The 25,943-nt window shown below is 42.1% G+C and overlaps 1 protein-coding gene across 1 annotated transcript; it reads left to right on the top strand.

The window, feature by feature from the left end:
* The first annotated feature begins 5,779 nt into the window (after positions 1 to 5,779).
* On the top strand, positions 5,780 to 24,007 carry LOC124214422 (nose resistant to fluoxetine protein 6). The gene is made up of 12 exons (XM_046616691.2): positions 5,780 to 6,245; positions 10,039 to 10,241; positions 10,991 to 11,199; positions 19,186 to 19,448; positions 19,928 to 20,098; positions 20,782 to 20,875; positions 20,980 to 21,099; positions 21,167 to 21,332; positions 22,306 to 22,481; positions 22,570 to 22,699; positions 22,778 to 23,095; positions 23,723 to 24,007. The coding sequence occupies exons 1-12, from the start codon at positions 5,780 to 5,782 to the stop codon at positions 23,846 to 23,848; spliced, it is 2,442 nt and encodes an 813-aa protein (XP_046472647.1). The 3' UTR covers positions 23,849 to 24,007.
* Positions 24,008 to 25,943: the final 1,936 nt, after the last annotated feature.

Below are 25,943 nucleotides of genomic sequence, written 5' to 3'. Positions count from 1 at the left end.
CCCTCTCGTATAGATGAACGTGTAGCAAGAATAAACGAGAATGTATTCTGCTCGGACTATCAATACGTTGAATACACGACTCGGATACTCGAAATCGTAGCACTTGGTATCCCTACCTCTTACGTAAGTCTGGCGAAAAATCTTGCTCTTCATGTTAGGCTGACTCTTAATTGGCGCAAGCAGGTTAGGAGTATAAGAAATCGAGTCTACGTAACGCTTCGTTAGCTTAGGGCGAGTGAGCAAGCTTTTACGACTAACCTTCATCATCTGCTGGGCTCTTTTCTTGTTTTCTGGATTTTCGACTACTGCTCAATCGTATTGCCTGATATTACCGCAGTCGAGGATACTCGGTTGCGACAAGCGGTCAACGCGCGTGTGCGATTTGTCTGTAATGTCAGGAAATTATATCATATTAAGGCGTATTATGCAAGGCTAAAGTGGCTCAAAGTACAACAAAGGCCCAACTTTGTTATACTCTATCCTAATCTTACGCAGTTTTCCTCGATCAATAAGCACAGAATGTTGGTGAAACTCTGAATCATTATCTGTTACAAATTGCTCTGATTGCAAGTATAAACGGTGTACACATGCTAAACGAAGTTATACAAGCACAAAATACGTATACACAGGCACAAGAATGGCACTAAATATGGTTGGTTAATGACATTATTTCCAATTGCTGTAAAAATGTGTTTACTATGTTTCTATATCACGTGTTACAAATAAAACTGTCGGATGACCGCTGTAACCCCACCTTATTTGCTACGCTGGCTTCTGAAACTTAATATGTTCTGGTCGACCTCCTTGGCCTCCACAACTTCCTCGGTTTCTGCCTTAGTCGGCGAAACTTTGCTAAACTCGTCTACCTAGGTTTCCGAGGCGGAAGATACGTCGGACATGCTCCTAGTCTGTATATCGTGGTCACCAGAAACAGTCAGTCTGATGTGACGGGATTTCTTTGAGTTTGGTGAAACCACCCTGGCCTCCATATCTTTCTCGGTTACCAGGGTCACCTAGAGGTTCCAAATATCTTCTCCTATATGTTTATAGTTGATATTGTTACTGTATGCCAGCTTGATATTCGTGTAATTTATAAAGATAAATTGGCCTTGTACTCCGATCAAAGTCTGCTAATGTCAAGTAAATTTGTACGTCGAACACTTTCATCTATTTACTACTATTAAATCTACTATTGAATGTATCATCAAATAGATTTTCTCCCAGTTGTGCTTATCTATTTTCATGGTCGTGAAGGGTAATTTCTTGTACCTATAGGCAGTCAAATTTGTAAAACAAACATTATCTGATGCTGCTTAAATTTGGAACTGAAAAAAAAAAAACAAATACAATCGAGGTGAAAACGTAATGAGAAAAATCTTACACAAGTTTCGTGGGCATGCTCCTTTGCGCCCTGCGTATTAGTAATAATCAGCAGCGACAGCATAGTTTATGCAGACTAATGTGCTTTTGGCGGGGACAAAGGAGAGGACAATTATCTCTGGATCAGATAAATATTTGCAAGTGACGATATACTGTCTGTTCTTGGAACCGATGGCAACTTGACTGGCTTTGATCACGAGAGCGGGATTTACGTCCGGGAAGTCATAGCACGATTGAAACGTGATCAGTGATCTTTGATACTGTAAACTTTCCTGAACTCGTCACGGGGAATCGCAAGCAAATAATCCTCAAGTACCTAATTCCAATATTTTCGGTACAAACGCTTGAAATTTTCTGTCATGAAATTCGTTATCAATGCGTGACAATCGTGCCGCGGAAGTTTTTATTCATAGGCCTGAGAATGGTGAGAAGCAGATCCGAATTTATTTGAGCTTCTTACATCGCATCCAATGCCCGACTGATGGTGGTATCGATGAATTTCAAAATATATTCCTGGGACCACACTATCTTTTACGCACAAGCACATTTAACGACACTTTTTACATTCGAGGATTAGTTTTTCGACCGAACCACGACTTTTGTTATTGCAAAGGTCAAACCACGAGTCGAGTTGGCGGTTCATTCTGCGACGTATCGAATTCATTTTTGTAACGTTAGGTACGTAACGAGAATAGGGATCATATTCTCGAGCTCGAGATAAAAAGTTACTGTTCACCTCTGACCTCTAGCTATAATGGAAGCTCTCTTTCAGTCCTGTGAAATCAGATCCAGCAAACCCATTGGACTGATTAACCTTTACCCTGTCACATGGGTTTTTTCGTGCTCGAGTGATTTCTTGTTATGTGTATGTTTTGTAAACTAGAAGGCGCTCCCAAATAAATAATTAAGTGAACTACAACTAGACGCCTAGGAGGACATGTATGAACTTTTTCAGAATTTTCAGAGCACTAAAAATAGCCAAAATACGGGTAAGAAGCGAAAGACTTCATGTGACAGCCAACGTATACTAGAAACCATATAACAAGGGTTAATTGAGAAGAATACGTTCGCCTTGCATTCCTTCAAATTTAACAAGCTGCTATCGATTCAACGCCTCTGAAGTGAAGTTCTTGATAATTTTATCGACCTTTAGCCGATAGATAGTTTACGTTGAACTAACGAGGCTTGGGATTCGGAAACTTCAGGGTCAGGCTAGAAAACGAGCAGGCTTGGGTTGATCATAGATGAGCCAACCATGAGCAAAATGCCCACGCCCTTTAGGGTGCGTATTATACGATCGTGCCGGCACATCTTAAGCCCCCTGCACAAAAGGAGGTTTAAAGGGAGTTGCTCTTGCGCTGCAAAGATTAGTCGTGGCTTAATCCGATGTCACAGCACGTTCACGGGTGAAGGTGAAACACCGATTAATATGGACCCTCGTGAGATTGATCATTCTCGGAATCCTAAACTTTTTGCGCAAGCGTCGCAGCTTTGATCAGAGACTAAGAAAGCAGAAAGCAGGCGTGGATGTACGCGACAAAAGTAGTAAATCGCTGATTCGTAAAGTGAAAAGGTTAACATCCGTTTTGTTAATTTTAGAATAACCGTATGACGACTCAATTTTGTGAGTTACCACAGGGGAAAAAATTGTATGCTTTAGTGAGCCAGAAAATTCTCCTATCCCACCTTTCCTCACTCTTCGACTTTCACAAAATACGAGGGTAAAGTGTAGGATGGTAAAAAGTAAACGACTCCATGAAAAGAGAAAACCATCGGTGAAACGAAAGAGTAACAAGCGAAACTGTTGCTTGGGAAGGAGATGATTTGCGATATCGATAACCCATTCAACCGACGTTTGCCCGTCTAGATGCCCTGTATGGGTTGTTGTTCTCCTTCCATCAAGAAACAATGTAATCTCGTGTTAAAGCCCGAGCGTCTCTGCAGGGTCGCGTGTAGACGATACAGAGCGATAAAGAGACGGTCTCCCTGACTAGCCAAGAGCAGTATCGATCATCGTGATTTGTACCCAACAATCGTCCAGAGTCTAGACACTCTTTCGAGGAATATTGAACACACTCGCAGCTTTTCCCCCGCAGACGTTACACCGCCCGTTTACTTGCAGTACTCAAACGGGATGCAAGCACATCACTAGTTCAGGAGACTCTGATTTACCGTCGGCCTGGCCGTGGGTCGATACTAAAGGGTGCGATATGTCAGATCCCTTAGGGTGGCGAAGCCGTGAAGCGATAGTACGATAAATTTAATACCGTCCTCGAGGCTCGAGAAGATAAGAGAAAAGTAATCTCCCCAGTTAACGATGCCGCATGTCGTGGCGAAAGATTCTTTGCCACATCCCTGGACACGGCTCCTTAGACACCAGCGAGTACGTCTAACGATACGAGGATAAGATAACGAGGATTATAACACCTTGCCACTGCTTCAATTGCGCGATCATCTGTTGACTGGGACTCCAATTTTTTACTTCAGTTTGGAAGCCACGACGATATGGACGTGGCATGACACCCTCAATTATGGGGTTTGGAAGTGAAATTGAAACTGCCGTAACGCAGAGAACTGTGGCAAATTTGTATCATTCGTACAATGAAATGTACACCTTGAATAGTTTAAATCCACTGTTGCTGTCAGGAGGTAAGACGATGTTATGCCATGGTGGAACGACTTCCCCCGTCTCAAGAAGAAGCGGGCAGGCAGCTGATCGTGAGCTTGGAACAGGAATACGAGGGACCGACTGACGTGGAATGTAGCTTATATATATCTGCCTCCCTTGAATCGCTGGTTTACTTTGTTAGCCCCGGCACGTTTAATCAACGGCGAATCATTTGTTTTTCAACACCGTCGAGACTGCCACTCCGGTTTGGGGTCGTGAGCTTGCGGATTATACAACAAACCGTGTAACTCCTGGTTAACGTTGTTCTTATCGCGAACGCTTAAATTTGATGGACGGGTTATGCAGACGAGTTTTCACGCACGGCTAAACGTCGTTTCCATTTACTTATGATTCGTAAGCTCACAACACGAGTTTTAACTGGTATAATTCCTCCTATCTGTCGGTCGTTCATTCCCACCGTTGTACTAGAAAATATAATTGATATACCAAACTGCACCAACATTTTTTTCTATTTGTCGAATCTATCAAACCATTGCACAACATATTCTACGCTGATATTCTCATAAGGAAAATGTACCAGTTATTGACCCTGTCCCAATTATTGATCATTTTTGGTTGTATCTGTTTGATCATTAGTTCTTATTAAGTAAAATTACCAAAAAATAAATTTGTAGTGTCTAACCCTATAGCAATTGGCTTTCGTCATCGAGAAATTCACAATTTTTGCCGTCAGTTTCTATTTTTGAAAAATAAAAGGGTCAATAATTAGGTCTAAGCGTGTCAATAACTGGTACACTTACCTTAACTGGTTCGGCCAAGGGTGATTTCATAATATTGCGCTAGATTTTCTCACTCGACTACTGCGGTATAATAAATAACATCTTTTGACGTTAGAGAAACGGAGCGTCCGTATTACTTGGTTTGCTGGACGTAGCGCCGCATCTACGTCATACCTGCAAGCGGTGTACATTTCGCTTCTAGAGCATAGACTTGCGGAGGAAGAAGGTGGCGGAAAAGTCTTAATGCTCACAGAAGGCGAGTTCTTAAGGAAACTGTGCTGCAGACTTGAGAGAGAGAAATGCATCTATGCAGGGGAAGGGGAACGGCTTGGACCGATGCAACTGCATGTCAGTGCGTTCGATGCAGTGCGTATGCTATAACCTGCACATGCAGTTCAAGTAAGACTTTCACCAAATCATTGGCACTGTGTCGTTTTTCGCGTTAACATCCAATTAGTTAGAAGCGAAACAATAATCTCACCGCGAAGCAAGAACCGATTGTTTGTAAAGTGAGTTCATTGAGAAGAGATGACATCCCGCCTGAAGCAGTTCGTCGTGGAATTACCCACGTCAATGAACCAAAGACAATAAAATACTGGTTACAAGAAAAGTAATTCAGTGGTTAAGAAAATAAAACTTGAATTAAATTGGATTTAAAAAATTAATTACAGCGTGGAGTGTTCAAGAGGAACGCGTTAAGTAGATCTCGAACGTACACCGAGTAACTCTGAGTAATTTAGATGCGCGGGTGAGAATAATTGCGGTAACGGTAGAGGGAATATAAAAACACCTGCGTACAAGGGACAGATACTAATAACAAGTTTTTTTTGTTTTTTTTACGCGAACATTGCAGCACTTGATGCGCGAATGAGAAAATTGCATGACGACAATGAATTCAGTGAAAATTTAGAAAGAGGAAATTGATCGCGTGCTTGGGAATCGTGGAAAACTATAGAGTCGATCGGCAGAAGATCTGCGGCTGGAAAGCAAAATGATGGCTCTGTTGAAAAACGCCGTGTTGCTGTTTGTAGGGTTTCAATGCGTCGCGATAATTTTGACGGAAAATGAATCGAACATATTACGACTCAGTAAGCCTGGTCTGACACGCTCAATTTCACCGGAAACTCCAAGCTACAATTCATCGAAAGACTTTACGGAAACAGCTGACGTGGTTGTCGATAGGAAACCGTTGGTGGGATTTGCTAAAAACAACCCGGAACTAGACTGGAAAAAATACCTTACGATAGCCGAGAAAGACGTGAAGATAGACAGGGATTTGGATCTGGATTTCATGGAGGAGAAATTGGCTAAAACGGCGAACAGCATTCAGTGGCTGTCAGATCTTTACGATCCTTTGAAATGGAAAAAGATCCCCGGGAAATTGAGTGAAAATTGCAGAAGCGACATGGATATGTTTTTACACTCCCTAAGGAACGGCAGCCTCTGGGCTGCCAAAAGTAAGTGAAAAAAGTTTAACCGTTCACACGTTTTTTTCTCATCTCTTTGTTCTTTGAGTCAGTGAGAATCGACATTCAGGCAAATTTAATCAATTGATTGCCACAGGTATTGTAACGAAGTTTCTTGTCGCTCATGTTTCATCGGTACAATGATTACCCGAACTAATAAGCTACCATTACCTGTTCGGTCAGACGTGAAACGGACATTGAGACACTGCAATGCAATGTGATGAAACATCAGGGTGATTTCAAGAAGCATTACTGCCTCACACCAAGGCGTCACCCTGCAGGTGTAATCGGTCCATTAACGTTTCATCAATGTCTTTTTGTGTCATCCTATTCGATAGTTTCGATTGCATCAAAAGACGAGGGCAATAATCTCTGAACGACGCCTTGCGTTCCGCTTTGAATCGCTTTCAACGGTTACACAATTCATTCTTTACTTAGGAACGTCAGAAGATCACCACTTGACCAGTCACTTGACGGTTACACGTAATCAAAATTACAGGTTGGTTGAACGGTTGTTAAAAATAACGTGAGTGATTATATGTTATTATTCCTGTCCGCAGGTTTGTGCAATACGAACTTGTGAGTTGGAGGAAATCTTCGTCAATCTCATTAAATTTCCGCAAGCCTGGCTTCTCTTCTTGTTCGTAGGGAAAGAACCGCCATTGCCGAGTTCCTCACTGATTCGAGTAATTATTTTTATGGTCCAGTTATTCGTTCGGATGATGAAAGAAAAACGGCGCGGAAAGGAAACGGAAGAAAGCAAGAGGGGAATTTGTTTTCTTTCTTTTTTCCCAAAATGTATAACACGCGAGGGAAAGGAGGACCGTTTCGGGGGTGGAATGTAATATTGGTATTCCGAAGGCCTGGAACTTGGAACACGTTGCGATAGGGTCGAGTTATGCATAGTATAACAGAGAAAGTTTCGTTGCACTTTTAGCCGATCAGGCTGTGCAATTTAACCCAGTTAGATCCGCGGCTCGATGCACGTCCTGCAATTTGACGGACGTTTCAATTCAGTACGGCGAGTGAATATCAAAGTTATAACGAATTCAAACGGGTGGAGGGACTTGGTTTTATGAGTTCGAGAGTGCTCGGGCTAAATTTAATCAGAACCCGAGTAGTCAACGATCGCCGCTTCATTCGATCGATTTTCCTTCTGTCAGTACACACAACCAATTTCCCGATCACGGGGAAAATTCCCGAATGAATTCGCCGCGATTACTCTAACGGAGGCAACGCAACGAAGGGAGAGCGACGAACCTTTTGTCTTGCGTCATGCGAAAAATCGTTGGGGCGGTTTCGGAATCAGTCCGTAATAAGAGATGTCGACGAAATTCAGCAACGTGTGGTTTGCTTGGCAAGAAAAATACGTATATACATATATTCAAAGCCATTCACGTCGCTTCGTTTAATTTCACTTGCAGCTAAGTCGAAGGTTCACACTTTCTACACTCTGTGCACTTTTCAAATCAAGCGGAATTGCTAACCGGTAATTTTACGTAACTGGCAATGAACTCTTGGCAAGAGAGGCCTGCCAACTTCCCAGCCGAGCTTCACGCGGATACCTGGTATCGAATTTCTACGTCAACTCTACGCGGTTACTCGCATGCATCTGTAGCTGTTTACTGATTCCGCAGAATAAATGTCGTCCAGATAAAGTATCGATCGCCGATTGTGTTATGCGAGTTTCTGAGGTACTAATTAATCGGAAAATTAGCTGGTTAAGAATCGGTTGTGAGGCAAAAATTATTCGGAGACCAAAAAATGTAAGAATTGAATGAAAAAAAAAAAAAAAAAATTGAAGACAATCCTTTTCGACTTGTGTCATCTCACAGCAATTATTTGATTGATTTTGGTATTTCCATCGAAACATAGTGTCACCTAGAAAAAATGTTCTACTAAATGCGTTTGCAAATAGATTTTGATAAAAAAAAAAAAAACACAAATTCGTCTCCGAGTGTTTATACCTACGGTGGCCTTTTGCTGGATAAAAAAGTTTCAAGTCATTTAGCAGTTGCAACTTTTTATATATTTGCCCGCGAACCAGCTGGCAGCTGGTCAACTCGATATCTTAGTTCGATAGTTTTTAATAAACGAGAAAACTTTTCAGATAACTGAAAAGATTCCCTTCTAGAATATTTCGAGTCGGGCAAAACGCTCGGCTATGTATTGGCACACAGCCGGAGATTATTGGAGAAAATAAGGGTGGAAAAAGGCGCGTATAGAAGAGTCAGATGTTGCATGAGTATCGACGGAAATCTCGATATAGGCCAATGTATACATGCGCTAAAGGATGAAATTCGCGAGTCTCTTCGCACTCGCTCACTTCTGAAACAATCGTCACGTATCTGCACGAAGAAAGTGTCATTGTTATTTTCACCTCGTACCAAAGACACCTACTTCGAAGCGTCGATATGGCGCAAGCTTGCGCCATTTATCGTCTGCTGTAACAATGCTGATTGTGAGTCGTGCGAACATGATAGCAACAACTTGAAAACAAGGTTTATGAATTTCGTCAATTTGTTTTAGCGTGTCTAAGGTTTTGGTGTGAAAAATGCGAGAACGGCTAGACAGCTGCATCCCAGAAAAAAATTAATGTCTATTTCTTTTCTTATTTTTACATTCGCGGTGGGAATAGCTGGTGCTGTATCTACGTTAATTTCCATATCAGAGACGGTAGGATAGTGAAATTTATTCGCGCGTATATCCCATTTGATATAAAAAGGTAGCCTCATCATACACGTGTGTTTATGCAGCCCCCGAGAGGAATATAGCATGAAAAACGGGACTGCAAAGTTTTTGGAGTGATATTAAACGGCGCATAATCAAAGTTCTGAAGGAAAGGCGAGCCTTGAAATTCTTTTATTAAAAACGGAGTGATAGATCAGTGTGAATCACTTTAAAATGGTGATTTTTACCACTTCGTGTTGTCACGTATAATAATTATTATTATAAATTTCTCTATGAGAATTTTTAAACGCAAATATTTCACGCGTAAGTTGTTTGAGAATTTTGTTTCGTTATAATATATCTATTTTTTTTTTAAATAAAACTGAGACCGTCGATAACGTTAATTAGAAATCACAGGAACGAAATTTGATTCGGAAATTTTTTTATTCTACAGTATTTTGCTCCGAACTATGACGCGTTACTTTTGGAAGCGAAAATTCAGACGCCAGTCTAGTAAAAGCCCATTTCGTTTATCCAAAAGTGCTTCGTACGTCTTGGCAAAGCTCGTATGAATGATGATATGAGTGGTCGTACGTCGCGGTACGTTTTTGAGGTTTCTCGAATGAACGTGAGATCAGGGCTGAAGGCTTAACGGCGCGTTACATTTATCGATACTTTTTCTTTTTATTATGCCGTGAAGCAGCCCTAGAGAAATGTTATCACCTTTATCAGATGGTGAGAAAAAAGTAGTCCTTCTATTTTGTAAAAATAACGCGAACAGTTGAGAACTCGTTAGAATCTACGGGAGTAATTACCAGAAATGAAAGGGGTGAAACTTTGACCGAGTGAATTAATTTTATGGTGTGAAAGCGCGGTGAAACTTGAAGCGAAGGGTAAATATACCTATGTACATGCATATATATATACACATTGTTTGGACAAACTCAAATCAAGACGGTAAAATTAGCAAAGTAAATTATTCTTAAAACGAGGTGCGGAGCTGAAGTTGGTGCCGGGAATGTATTCGTTCATTATGGAAATTCTCAGGATTTTTGCTTGCTTTTCATTCTCTTATTTCCTACCTGTGTTTTTTGTTTTTCTCTTGCTCTCACAGTGTCTGACGCCAGTGGTCGTTACTCCTCCCAGTTCCACTTTGGAAATGATTTTTGGCTCGGCTCGAGCACTCTCTGCAGAGAACTGGACAACGCGGACCGAGAAATTAAGTCTCCCGGTCAGCCCGAGGATTCCCCTCCGTATCCCGTGCAATTTCACGTCGCCCGAATGTACTTGACCTTGCCCACCGATCTCGCATCCTCGGTAAGGAAAAAAATCTTCTTTGCAGCAACTCGTAACATCGATATGATACTACACGAATACCATAAGTTATCCCGTTTGGTTTTATGCTCTGGAATAAAATACAATCTCCCCAAATTTCTAGCTCCGCGTAACTACAAACAAAATGGAGATTAAATTTCAGCAGTGTAATAATAATCTCAAATGACTTTGAGCCCTGAAATTTTCCCGTTGATACTCATTCCTAATCGGCAGGTTTACGAAGGAAATAAAAATTGCATGAAACTTTAAGAACCTACGAAAGATTAACGTGGATCCATGATTCACCTCTAGCAGGAAAAAAGGTCGGCGGAGCCCTGACCTCATTTTACAGGGCTTGTAGATTGTTAAATAAAATAAAAGCGAATTAAAGAAGAACATGAAAAGTAAAGGTAGAAAAAAAGTTGCTTGAGCAGAACCATGGTTGTGAAATATTTTGTTGGTCAAATAAAATCACATGGTTGATACGCTGAGATTTTTCAAAATTTACTCAAATACTCTGTTTATCGGTATCCCCATCGCCCAAAAGCATTATACTCGAAGAAGGCAAGGAGTTTGAATTTTACGAAAGAGCTCTCAGGGAGGCTTGGGAAAGACTAAACTGAACGTTGAAGAAGGCTAAAATAGAGCATTACAATTTCTTACCACGTCAAATATTTCGGGTGAACCGTAAAATTTCAGACTCATACGACCATTCCGTCTCTGCAATAAAAATATCTAATCTCTTTCCGCAGACCCGTCAGATTTTCCTTGGTCTTTGTCTACCTGGATCCTGCAAACGCGTCTCTGTAACCTCGATGCTGAGGGCGACTGCCGACAGAGTCGAGAGGGAGGGAAACCTGACGCACAGCTCAGCAGGTCCGAAAATTCACATCGCCAAGGTGAAGTCTGTTCCGGCGAACGATTATTCTCCCTGGCTGGATCCGAAGGTGCACATCTTGTCGTAAGTAGAAGGACCAATCGCGGCCACTCCCATTTCCGGTAAGCCTCGAGGCTGCTGGGATTCATTTCACGTCGCAAGACACGCTCCGTTCTGCCGCACCATCTTTACTTTCACGTGAGTTCCGGCCCACTGATCACTTGCTCGATTCAAACCCGCCTGAGCTTTAAAAAAAAAAATTTTTTCCTCCCATTCCTGTAAATTCTCAGTGCAAGTCACCGAACAACCTTCCCATTAATTTTTAGCAATATAAAAATGTAGTTTTGCAAATCGTGGTTGGGATGATCGCGAATGCTCGACGATTTGCGTGGAGGTTCGTTTGATGTATTTTTTTTTTTTATGTACTCTGTTTCGCAAAATAATAACATTATATTCGAGCTACGGGAATAAATTGGCACAGCTGGGTATAACAGAAGTCGGAGCAGTAGTTCGTAACTGCGACTAACCGCGAATATACCAGTAATGGTAGTTTAAAACCGAGGCGTTCTATTAATTGTGAATAAACTTTTACCCTGAAAACATTGCGGCGTTGTGCATTTTCATCCCCGCAATATACCCCCTTTGTAATAATTTACGGATCTGGAGAGTGTATTATACCTATATTGCGGTGGTGGAATGTCCGAGGGAGTTTTTACGGGGTAGAGATTTTTTTCCCGGAAATAAAAAGGGCAGTGAATATCGAGGCTACTCGAATCCCGCGCTGATGCGGTAACGCTGATCGCAATAAAGCTGGGGTTACTGTTCCCACTGCCCCTTTATACGGATACAAAATTTACGAAGATCGCATTTTCATGACGGCTATCTGAGTTGGAGTTGTAACATTCGGTTTGTAGTTGCTCACTCCATTTTTTATACGTTCCTGATTGTTTGCAGCTTCTTTCTTCTTTCACGTCTCGTTGTGTATAGAACAAGCGCGTGGCTGCGCTAAATGGATACAAGTCGTAAATTTCCTCTCCCCAGGATTACACAGGAAGCTGTCCTAATGCCCGTTTCAGGTTGTAGAGACGACCGTGAGTACTCGGGTCTTATCGATGCTGTGCTTGCAAGCTTCCTCAAGATCTAAATTAATTTACCTAGGGATTCAGAGACGAAACGTAGTGGCTGTCTGGTACGAGGACGAGGTACCTTGTACCTGGTCGGTGGATACGTGAGGCGCGATGTAATTGTGACAGCGTATAGAGATACTCTTCAAAAATCTGCTCCCTTCAGGCCAGCGAAGTCTGTTCAGCTATCTTTATTACGAGCTTCCGTTACTTGAGAAGTACATTAATTTTTAACGCGCTGCTTCACCGCGAGTGAACAAACCGCGTAAAATTACTCCGCGTCTCGTTGCCTGGTTTTTGGGTAAAAAGAAACCAAAAACACACGATAAGATGGATTACGCTAAGCTCCGGCACCTCAAGGACTTTCGATTATCTCGTGTTACCACCGCCTGTGCGAAGACCCGTTTGTTCGCAACAACTTGTTAACCGAACACTCGGAGGAGCCCACTGACCCGGTTTAAGTGGGAAAGCCAAAGACTTCTCGACGTCGTCTCTTTTCGCGGAAAGTGAGAGAGACTGGCGATGCTTTCGCTTTGAAATATTATGCGTTAAATAACAATCGGTGTTGTAATATGTGGAAGAAAAATAAGGGTGATAGCTAAACGTAGAAAAAGCGAGCTAAACGCAGGAAGTATTCAGAGTGAAAAGAAGGAAGCGGTTGGAATTAATTTCCACCATTCCGTTACGTTAATCATCGGAAAAACGCGAGAGAGTGAAATTTCTCTGTGATACTCGTTACAAGTCTGACCATGGATTCGGTATAAGATGCACTCAGGCATGTGCCGCAGGTATGAAACGTCTTTCAACTTTCTTTCCTCGCGGATTTGCAAGCTTCAACTTGCGCAAGGTACCGCAGCACGGTTACGTTAGTCTTTGTCGGGTGAGGTGATCGCCTGTAGTACTTTCGGGGAATACGGAATTACTTTGGCTGCAGGTTTATCCGGGATCGTCTGGCGTCCAGACGGATCGACCAAAGCCCCGGATGCATATTTTCATAGACGGTGACTTGCGTATGATCGGTAGGTAGTATAATCCATACTAGATGTACGCTGTGTATGGAATTTCCATGCCTGGGGAAAGTAGCGAAACGCATCTACAGATTGGACATTATTCGCAGGCGAAGACTCGAATGAAATCACCTTAGAAAACTTTCGAAAATCATGACCAAAAAACTGGACATTTTTGACATTATCATAGAGTCTGTAACTCGATTACTTCGAATTCTCTGCCTATTTATGTCTATAAAATACTTTACTCATTGATTTGTATTGAGAATTCTACAATGAACTCTGTAGCTGAAGAAATTGCGAGTCACTGGTGCTCCATATTTTAAACTTTATTCAATATAATCCCGAGACACAAACTCTTGCAGGTAAACTTAAAGGACTTTCTTGCCGCCGTAAAAAAGCCTATAGAATCCTAGTTACTTTCGAAGATTAATGGCATATATAATGGCAATATTCACGTTCGACGTGGTGTGAATATTTGGGAATTTAGGGATGACATTTTTTTACAGAAATTATAGGTAGATATATTAGATTTGAATTCTATGGGTGCAAAGAGGAGATCTAAATACAGCATACCTATACAAATAATCAATGGGAAGATGGATGAAGCTGGGACGGAGAGCATTGCGAATGGCTAATTTCCGTATCAGCTAAATTCTACAGTAAGCATTCCTCGCGAGATGAAACCGGACCTCGAATATTAGATACAGCCACGTATCTCACACTTGGTATCAAATTTCAACCGGATCCAAATTATACTCGATGCCAACAAGCCTTGGTGCGGTTCCATCCATGGAAGCCGCAGGCTTACACGGATTGCAAATGCAGATATTGGGGGGCGTGAGGAATTTTTAAGAAAAGTTTCGGGGGTAAAAAACTGAAGACGTTGAGCACAGCGCGAGTAAGTTTAAAATGCAATCGATCCGACGAGCAGCTGTATTCCATCGTTAGGAAATTTGCAAGTATAAGTCAAGTTGGAAACCATACGATTGTGGAAAGTTCTCAGGTCGACATGAAGGTACACGATATTCTTGCTACACGTTTGCTTTCGATACAACGAAAAATAATACTTGCTACTTCAGCTCGCAAAATCTCTGTTTATAGTAAAGTTTAGTCGTAGACGTTTCATGAAACTGAGACAATTTAAACGATCTCAAAGTGTATTATCTACATTTTGCTGAAAATTAAACGAGGATTATAAACAGTTGTTAAAAAGGAATTTAAACTTTGAAATTACGCAAACCTATAAATATGGTGAAGGTTACTCGGTCGTACAGTTTGCCAGTATAATATATAGGTATAAAAGTGAATGATATGTTGTTAAATAATTCAACTTTATGGCTAATAGAGTTAACACAAAGCAGTGCAAGCACAAAGACAAACAGGCCGATTAGTTAACGAGAAACTTTCGGCAGTTCGGGACTCTTAAGCCCCCGTATAATGTTGAGCCAACTTGATATACCATGACAGATGAAAAAATTTTGCGCGAATTGCCTCTGAGTGACGACGCGGTGTAAATTGTCAAATGAACGAACCAAAATGAAGAGTTTAAACGAGCGAAAAGCTACCGCGCTTTGAGGAATCGCGACAAAAGCTCCCAGTTGTAATTACACTTCGCGTTTGTGTTCCGCTTTACTCTTTCGTAGGTCGGAAATAAATAACGCGATTACTTTGTGCCCGGTTTAAGCTTGCTTACTGGATAGACGGTAAAGCTTTGCAGTGTAAGAATCGAGTCCTAATTACGCGACGACGCAACTCCGTACTTTGCAGTTGTATTAAGTTTTATATAACAACGACGGGTACTTTGAAAATATGCCTCCAAAAATTTGGTGAAAAACAAATCACTGCAATAGGTACTTTTTACCTACCGAATACACCAATTTGTAATTCTGTAACGTGTAACTACACGCTGAGATTACATGTACTGAATGATTTATGTCTGAAAGTAGGGTTCGCATAAATATCCAACGTATGAACTCCGTCAGTAAAAACAAAAGCATTGTATCTGCCGAGGGGTGAAGAAAATGAAAAATACAAAATGATGTGCTCTCCTCTCAGCTCTCTCTTTCACTTTCTTTTTCTCGGTTCATTTACAGACAATTAAACAATCCCACACTTTCGTAAAGCGGCAACATTGTGTGTTTCCATCATTTACTTTTTTATTTTCAACTCCTGTACCTCCCGTCGGATAATTATTCATTTATGACGACTCACTGAAAAATAAACTGCTCCCGTTATAATTTTTGCATGATATTGCAAAGTTCTCGGTAAAATATCTCGGTTAATGTGAAGCAGCTCTCTAAAAAGTCGTTTATCATTCATTTATCAAAGGTAAATATATCAATCAGAGAAAATTGATTTTCAATTTACGGCGTATGATCGAATTCTTAACGCGTTATCAAACACGTTAAAACTATGACCGGTAGGTGAATGTGATTCACCAGATATGAAAGTTGAGTAATTAGATGCATTCACTCGAGCCGTGAACTCATCTGCATCGGGAAAACAGTTGTAATACCGAGTGCAACGTACACGGAATCAGCAACCATTCGCAATCCAGTTATCGAATTGCGGAGCGCGGGTTATTAACGATGGCATAACAGTTGCCTCGGTTCAAGGCAGGCTACAATCTATGTTCCAGATTCAAGACGAATGTCCGTTTCACTCAGGCAATGCAGTGTGTGTGTGTGTAGGTGTGTCACGAGGGAGCTTCAGGCTTAACGTGAATGCATTTAATCACTGCGGTTATAACCGTTCGAAATTGGCGCGAACCGATTACGTTTATCGATCGCAAAGTTTGAAGCGAATGCCAAATGACGGGATCTCGTATTTCGCTAATTTCTCCGTGTCAAATTCCTGCAATAAAACGAAAAGTTCGAAGAATAGACGGAAAGAACAGAATTTATTTTGTCCGAAAATGGCAAAGGGACAACTCGTGACTTCATGCATAGGCAGTTCACAGCGAAGGGTAAAAATTGCGGCTGTGAATCCGAGCCGATCCCACGGAACATCGATGAGCCAATCAGCGGTAAATGGAGTTAGCAAACATAACGCAGGCTGTCGTGTCGACGTTGAAACACAGAGATTATCCTTTATCCTTGCAACTCGATGACTTAACAACAAGCGTTTACTTCAGGCTGCACTTATTGCTTACACCTAGCTTACGTAAACGCGTAATAGAAAGCCTATACTGCAGATCGTATGAACTCGTGAAAGTCCAGTGCTGTCCAGGATAGCGCGGTATAGCTCTCAAGTGCATTCCACGCAATCATTCGCACAGACAGCGATTTAATTCCAAACGAAGAGCCAAACGTGGTGAAATTCTTTCATCATGGATGAAAAAGTCGTACACGCTGTGACTGTGAAACGTTTGAGAGAATATGCAGATTTTATGTAACACTAGCGTAGCTAGGTCAGTATGATTTGAAATTCTTTAACTCTACACACACTCCATATATATGCCCTAAAGAGTGTTGCGTCTACTATTTTTTAAATATAGTATGCATATTATGTACGTTGTACATGTGATCGCAAGAGCTTTTGGAAAAAGATTTTCTCGGTGTTGATGCGAGAGAGAAAGCGCGGCAGAAAATTTCTCCCCTATAAAACAGACACGATTCGTCTTCTTTTATTTTACATAGTAATACACTTTTAGTACCAATATATAAGTAATCTTTTACTGGTCGATTGCCTACATTTTGCAGCCAGCCCCTCGGTTATCTGATTCGTTATTCTCTGTACAATTGCTTTGGCAGAAATTCATCAACTTATTTTTCGCTCGTCGCTCGAGGAGGAGAGAAAATTACTCGTGCAACATCCCCGAAATGAATTTCAAATTTTTACTGTATCTTGGGTGGATGACTTGGTAGATGTCTGCGGTACCTGTGTATTTGTGTGAAAAGTCTCTAGTTCTATAAGATTTGCATGGACTTTGGTAGCTGATTTGAATTCCTTAGACTTAGAGTTTATTAGATTTTGCGCAAAATCGGTAGAAACATTTCTCGGTTATTTCATACTCTTATATATCTACCAGTAAATTTTTCCTGCTTGTCATAAATTTCACCGTGATCAAATATCGTTGACGACATTCCTGCAAAGTGTGGTCGGTTATGGGCTTGTCGACGTCTCCGTTTTATAAGTTTCTTATTTCAGAATTCGCGTGAATATTTCTATCCTGAAAGTCCTCGTAGTTTACGTATACATGCGGTAGACGATAGCGAACCTCTCATATATTTCACGCATCGTTACACAACTTTTATTCAACTTCACGTTGAAAATTCTCTGCGGGAATATCGCGTTTTAAAACTGTTACGACAACGTGGAGCTGAACTTTCGTATATTTGGCAAAACGTTTCACGTCTCATGCCTTTGTACATTCATTCTGCATGTATATTATAACTTGACAATATTTATCCGCTGATCGGTTTTGGATAAAAATTTTCACCCTTGTTGCGTGCATATCTCTGACTCTAGATAAGAGTAATCTTCAGAATATTTACAAGTTCATACTCGATTCCTACGGAGAATGAAAACTTTACGAAAACACCATGAGAGGAATATTTTTGCCCGAACATTTATCACTGGACATAGTAAATGGGGTGCGAAAAGTACGGATGTCTAAAATGGCACGGCAAGGGATGGGAACCGCTAAAACTTGGCCCTAAAATACTATAATTAACGGAGAGCCCGGTGTTCCATTGTCTCGCGAGGCTACCGCAGACTCACCGGCAGTCCGACCTGGGACTGAATTTTCCCTATCACGGTAGAACCCCGCGGCCAAAATTGTACGCTACAATATTTTTTACGCTACTTTAACAACGAAATAATTCATCGAACAACTGCGCCATCGCCAGCCTGAGCCAAAGCCCGAGCTAAGAATGTAATAAGGTTGGTACTCTGTAGGCGGGACGCGAACGAGGTGTCGTAAAGTCGGAGCCTGCACGAGCACTCTGGGACCTCGGAAAATTACAGTTTGAATCGCAAGAATGCAAAAAGCCACCGGCAAGGGTGAAACACGTGGAGATACACGGCGGCGAAGAAGAACGGATGACGGTTGACTCGACGCCAATCTATCCCTATTTCTAATACTGATTACTATACTGATTATTCTATAACAGATATATAAGAGGTATCTACGGATTGGAATTTCGAATCATTCGTAAATAAAAAATGTCGCTTCTTTGACACATTTAAAGAAATCTACGTTTCAGAATTTTTCTCGACAAATTTTTGTACGAATAGTTTAGATTACTTTGTCATTTCCGTCAGACAGAAATGTGAAAGAAATCGACGGATTTGCATGATTTTTCTGTTAAAACTTTGAACTTTGACAAGATTGGCCAGTAATTAATTGAACCGAGTTGAACTTTTAGTCACTGTCTAGAATAAAGGTTGAACAGCTGCAGAAATTTTTTCCTACTGACATCTTGAAGTACGAGTCTGTTCAAATCCGTCAAAGAATGAGGCAGTTTATTTCCAAATGGTATGGAATTTGGACCCGTTGAATTCTGCGTGATTTCATACGGACCCATCCACATCTATATATTAATCGCGTATTGAGGCTGGAGAATGGCAGAAATTAGAGGTAGAGGAAGCGACTACTCCGAGAATTGTAACTCGGGGAGCTCTCACGGCGTAACACCGCCGTAATGCGATACCACCCGAATTGGCGCGGTCTGTCCAATCACGCGCCCTATGATCAATTTGGATTTAGTAATTTGAACGTGAAATTATCCGTCCAGTATGTGATCGCGGGTGAATCTGAAACTATAAATTGAAATTGCTTTCTTGGCGGGGTGTGACTTGGGTTTGTACGGATGGGAATACCAGAGCTAAATTCAATATCGAATTGTACCAGATATCATGCCCAGGTAGAAAGTACCAGGTGCTTCACGCATGCGGCACGGCTTATGGATACGTTAGGAATTTTTTATTTTTAGCGGCGTCGCGGGAGTCATACTGCTTTTGATGATACTGGCTACGGCATACGAATACAACGATACCCGAGGCCGTGAATCGGACGTGGAAAGTTCAGCCAGCGGGAATAACAACGAAAACATCAGCACGTATCCGGATAAAAATTTTCTGGACGAACGGCGAATATCTATCATTCAAGATACCAGCAAGGAGCTAATTGAGAAGACCGAGATGGAAAGAGAAGGGGCCGGCGAGCAGGGGAAGAAGGAAACTAAGCTTGAAAAAGGTACTCCAATCCCTTTTTCTTCAATCGCTATCATCGGGTCCGATTTTCTATCGACATTAGCAAGTCATCGGCAGGGTTCATGGTCGGACAACCTTGGCTTCTTCAAAGCAATTTAGCTGCAACCTCGGATAACCGATGGTAATGTTTGGCCAACCACTGCATCATCTTTCACGAGTGATGCCGACTTAAAGTTGGATGGATTGCTGCGGGACTCGGTTGGAATTCGTGGGATTTTGTTCTTCGTAAACATCGGATAAGCCCCGCCCTAAAACCCTACTCATCTTAATTGAATCTCAAGTAAATTCGGTTCGTAATTAGAAGTTTGAATGATCCCGGGCGAGTTCGTGATGAGCGATTCATAAGCCGCTGAATTAAAGTGGCGACCCAACGGTCTAAAATCGGAGTGAATCCGTTCGAAATTCATTACGACTGTAACAAAAATAGTGGATCGTGATACAGCTTTGTATATACTGTTACAGGTTTCTGGGTAAAATGCTTGATGGCTTTCAACCCGATCGCAAATGGTGGTAAAATAATTAGCACAGAACCAGCAGCGAGCGACAGTCTGACCTGCCTTCATGGATTGAGAGTATTTTCCTTGGGCTGGGTTGTGATGGTCCACACCTACTTACAAGTGTTCTCCATCGCCGGTAAGTGGGGGTCAGTAAGGGATCCGGGACTTCTGAGCCGCTATTAAGTAGTTTTTTCGCGACGCCTTCTGATCGCGAATCTGATTAATGGCTAGCGTAAAAAAGAACCCCATGTCTGCCTCCGGCATCGCCTTCCTTTCACGTTCTTTCGCAATATCATGCAATTACACGAACCGTGACGGTATGGCGACCGTGGCGGAAATTTGAGGCTTAGGTATTGCCCAAATTCAGAGTCTTTTTAGGATGGGGTCAGATCCAGGTGCAAAGGTCGTTCGACGACCATGAAATTGATTGTAAAAACGACCCTACGAGTATTCAACATTTCAACATTTCGAGGAAAGTCGCGCTGAACTTGCTGGAGTTCAAGAGTCGGAAAGTTTTCAAATCTCCTGCCTTCGGCGGCGATGAGTGCGGAACGAGTTTCGCAGATATGTCGCGCGATGCAGCTTAAGATGTCCGTTATCACTTTCTCGCTTCCTGTCACTTTTCCGTTCTTTTTTTTCGCTGGTTCTCTTGAGCTGGGCACCCCGTCCTTACTTAAGAGGCGACGGATTTAAATTGAAATGGACGTCGGCTCGGATGTATAGTAGGCAAAGATGCTACATCATTTTTTCAGGAAGTCGTAGGATAATTAGGGTCTTTCTTCTTACTTGAAATTTATGTGCGAATTTCTTAAATTCCAGAGAATAAAATGCTGCGTACGGTCACAGAGAGGAACTTTATGTTCCAAACCATAAGCAACGCCACGTTCTCGGTAGACACGTTCTTCTTCATTAGGTGAGTGAAAATTAGAACTAGCAGACGGTGTAACAGTCTTAATGGCCCAACGGCACTACCCGACCTTTTTACCCGGGCGTAATTTCACGTTCCAACTATTTCAGCGGCCTCCTGGTAACAGTGCTGTACTACCGATCACTGGGCAGCGTGAAAACGGACAAGAATCACTTTTTCAAATCCAGTTCCCTCAAGTTCCTAGTCATGATTCTGTACAGATTCATCAGGCGAGTTTGAAAATTCATTTCAACCCAATGAATGATCGAAATAAGCGAACAAACACTCTTTTTTCAGGTTGACACCAGCCTACTTGTTCGCACTGGGAGTAAACGAAGTTGTGATCAGACACGTTCAAGCTAGGACAGTGTTTTTCCCAGCCATCATGGATCACTTAACTTGCGAGAAGTATTGGTGGAGGAATGCTCTTTACCTAAATTCGCTTTACCCTCGGACGGAAATGGTTGGTTGACAGAAATATCTTAACCAAAGGCGCCCTGATCGGTTCAGCTTAAATTTGTCCCTCTGACTTTTGCAGCATATTTTGTCAATTCTATGCCCCAAGACAATGTCTCCGGGTCGGTGCGCTGAGAATTGGATTTAATTATTGAGGAACGATCCGGGGAAACTCTTATATCCGGGGTGGTTAGTCAGTGTGCTTCTTGGTTTTCGTCGGTGCTTATTCGATTCAAGACTAAAGCCTCGGTGAAAACAAAAGGTCCCGTAGTATTTTCTGGTATAAAAGAAGCCAGGCTCGTTAAAATTTTCCTTCCCGAGGCCTTTGAAATTAAATCCCTACGGCGCTCAACTAAATGTTCCGTAATTTGGCCACAGTTGATCAGCTAAATTCATGGAAAATTATTCAAAATCGAACTCCACAGTGGCACCGGGGTTCCGAAAATTGCAAATACTTAGTCGGTACTGCAATGTCGCTGACGGTTCATTCGTTAATATTCAGGACAGGGTGGAGTAATCAATCTTTCATTAGATATCGCTAATATTACATTATCACCTCTACGTGTATTAACCTTGCGGTCATCAAAATAGTCGGGTAACGCGCAGAGCGACGTCGGTGCAATTCGTGCGATTTTAACGTTCATCCGGAGTGTTGCGTCAAGTCGGGTAACAAGCTAACGACGTTTATAATACCCGCGGTAAAGCGACGTGTTTTATTTTGGTGTACACGTAACTCCACGTAACCTGACAAAGCCCTGACAAAAAGCAGAGATTTTACTCACCGTGCATACGCTTCATCCACATTTCCCATTCGAGAATGTCAAACGTTGACATTGCGCGGCGTCAATTTATTCAAGCGTTGCATTACTTTTTCTTCGTCCCCTAATTAATCACCTGGGTCACTTCTGACCCAGATTTGGCGGTTGAAAGGTTAATTGCCAACGTGAAAGATTCACGTGAATATCGTTTGAAATTTCCAGTGCATGCTCTGGAGTTGGTACATGGCCAACGACACCCAGTTCTACGTATTGGGAATATTCCTGCTCCTGCTTTCGGTGAAGTATTTCAAGTTCGTGGCAGTTTCCGTAATTTTCCTCATCGTCTCGTCGTGGTTCACTACCTTCTCCGTCGCCTACCAGAACGACTACGTGGCCAGGCAAGTGAATAGCGCGGGCAGACACCACTCTTAGTCTATCGGCTCCAAGTGCCCCATTAAACTAATTTTATTCGATTTCCCTAATCAGAATTCAGGAACCGTTCGCCCTATTTGATGAGCTCTACGACAAACCATGGCTAAGGGCTGGGCCATACTTGATCGGCACCATCACTGGCTACATCTTGTTCAAAACCGACTGCGGCTTGCGAACACCTCTTGTGAGTCGAGTCGTTCGATATCCGGACATCCTGCAAACCGTCCGTCACTAGCTAATTCGTACCCTCTTTATCCGACAGTACGCCAAAGTGATCGGATGGCTGCTTTCCGCCTCCGTCATGTTCGCTGTCGTCTACGGCCTTTACCCGGGCAGCATCACGGTGACTTTGAGCTCGGTTTACGCTTCCTTAGGCCACACTGCGTGGGCTGTAGCAGTGGCATTCATGGTTGTACAATGTTGCACCGGATCTGCGCCCGTCGTAGACAGTCTGCTGTCGTTGAGACTGATGTATCCCCTCTCGAGACTCACTTACTGTGCTTACCTAGTCCACCCTGTCATCATGGTGATCACCACGGCACAGATGGACGGACCGATACATCTGCATAATGGGATAGTGGTAAGAAGAACGGACTCAGTGTCTCGGAGCTTTTTTTTTTACATCGAAATTCCTTAATGACGCAAGAAATCCTTCAAGTATGTTGCCTTTTTCAGTCTAGATTTTTTACTGCAAAAGTCAAAGACAGACGGGGTAATTTATAGCTGGGTGGTGCGTTACAGGCAATCTGCCAAGTAGTAGAAACGACTTGTTACAGGTTCCGGTTGTGTTTTATTCCCTCACAGACTTTCGGAGCTCTAATCCAGGTTTTGTAAAATTTGCCAAATAACTTTATAATTATATTCAAGTTGGCTGGACTACTCTTCTTACCGCGCCATTTCGGGAATAATGCGATTTTCATAACCAGTTTTTCGGAGGAATCACATTCTGAAGTTATCGGGGGTAATTTCGTCCGATATTATACCCTCGCTACAAGAACGCAAAAACCCCTGCATGCCGTAAGCACCGCCCGTCCCTTCGATATACGTTATAACTGTAATATATGGGTTCATTTGTCCCCCTTCACTTCACCTATACCTGAGCACGAACTTGTATGCAGAGCCATTGGATGCCCTCGCCTTTAAATATCCTGTAGATATGCGCGGCAATTTATGGATTCATCTAATTCAAAGTTCTTCGTCATTTCAGTTGATTGTCTATTTCGGAAATCTCGTGGCTTCATACCTGCTGTCTTTCTGCATTTCCATCGCCCTGGAGGCTCCGGTGGTCAATCTACTGAAAATAGCGTTTATACCTAAAAAGCGATCGAGGTAAAACATCTGTTAACTATTCACATCGAATAATGTATGAAGAGAAAAAATACGGTGTGTTAGAAAATAGTTAAGATCCAAGTTTATACCTTGTATCCTGTAATAAGTAATTGTGCACGTAAGTCATTTATAATATTACGCAAACCTAGTAAACCCTGTTATACCGATGTGTGTAAATATTATACGTATATGACATCCTGAATAGAATCAATAAATATATGTGAAAAGTTAGAAAAACTGTAAGCTTTTACTTTGTTTCCAAGTTTTGGGGGACGAAGTGTTAATTTAGTGTAAAATTTTTTATTTATTTGTGCTTTTTCTAATTTCTTTGGCGTCCTGTTTCCTTGGTTTTCCAGCAGCAAAGGTACGTTGACAGAAGGAGAAATCAATTTCACGCGGGTTAATTCACTCTTCTCGACGATTGAAAATCGACCGACAAACGTAGCATAGCCTGCAGGCTGCTCTCACGTTAACCGAAATAATCTGGATTCATCGATGCGAAATGAAAATAATTTACGCTCCGGTGAAAAAACTAACGTTTGCCGGCGCTCTTTCGCGTTAATGGGGGTTGAAAAAATTCCGGTCATTAATGTTTTCCGCCGTAACGACTGTAGATGTAATTACTGCTCCATCAAGCGTATAATTTCTACTTATCTGCATGCGCATCAACAGCCAAGGTGTTGAAAACTAAACACTCATATAGCGTTGGTAGGAAGCTCGGCACTTTGCCAGTATGATAATTCCCTTTGACGTGGGTTTCAGTAAAGCTAAATAGATACAGGCTCTCCTTTTAGCCGCCTTACAGCCACACACGGGATGAATTGTGCCCACGTTTATGTCTCGACGATAAGCCCGACGACGCTTATCGCGCCATCTGAGCCTGAGTAATGATTTATGCTGGATATTAGACCTCCCTGTAAATATGCGCTTTGAATTTGTCGCTGAATGAATGTGCGAATATTGCTTCCCGAGTCTCCGCACGAGTCTCAGAGCTTCCGAGATCTTAAGAAGCAGCTTTTCTCATATATCCAAAGCTGCATACTTTCCTCGATTTATATTAGATATGTCATAAGGTTTGTTCATTAAACGCACACCGAGCGATTTGTTCAAGCGAAGGAGACAGAGGAACGATCAAACGTCTCACTTCCGTAAGTACCATAATTCACTCTGACTGGTCATCTGTAATGAATTCGGATATGAAGAATGACAGAAGGAACAAATTAAATATATAAACTTTTATCTCATAATATTGAAAATATGAAATATAATTGTAATATCCAGCGTGCAGCGTCGCTATATTATTTGCCCTGGGTAAGCGGATGATTCAAGAAACATTGAAATCACCTACGGAAGGCGATCTTACTCAAGGTCGGAAATAAAACATCTGTCAAAGCAGACTTATTTAGCGACCCGGCAATGCCGTCCAAATGGTTCATTCCCTCCAGGCTTCCAGGGTAGATTTAACGTACGTACAATTACTCGCAGGCGTAGATGCTTCCGAAGGCTAGCTGCAACTCAGGCATTTTGTCTCGCGTTTCCGCCAAATTTCGCAAGAACAACTCTCAGCCCTTCCTTTCCCCCGGCGATTATGAAGCTATAGGAACGACGAGTTCAACTTCCGGTAAAACTCAAATCGGGTTTCTGGTGTTTCCTGATCTCGTGTCTTGACAACAAGCTAATTTAAATAGTCTGGTAAGCTGAGGACCTTCGAGTCCTCGAGTATTCGTACGATATCCACTAAATCCCATGATCCTACACGTGACCGGGTCAGAGAACTTTATTCCTACCTCACGAGAACATAATCTCAAGGAAACAGGCGTTTACCTGGTTCGCAGACACGAGCTGAACGTCGTGTCCTTTGTGATACCTCGATCATAACTTTTCACTATTCTGGAAGCCTTTCCCTCATCGAACTAAGCCCTCTGAATTCCCTCCTCTTGAACTTTACCTTTCCTCGAATTTCGAATAGATAGAAAATCTCACCGCCTCATACACCATGCTTTGCATTAATTAGATCGATCTTCGCCGTCTATCGGCGTCCTCTAACCTGCCCACATTTATCGATTGACTAATCTTTTCTCGACACAGCCTATCCAACT

The sequence above is a fragment of the Neodiprion pinetum genome, chromosome 3 (assembly GCF_021155775.2).
Source record: "Neodiprion pinetum isolate iyNeoPine1 chromosome 3, iyNeoPine1.2, whole genome shotgun sequence".
In the NCBI taxonomy this organism is placed as follows: domain Eukaryota; kingdom Metazoa; phylum Arthropoda; class Insecta; order Hymenoptera; family Diprionidae; genus Neodiprion; species Neodiprion pinetum.
This window is presented reverse-complemented; position numbering and strand designations above follow the sequence as displayed.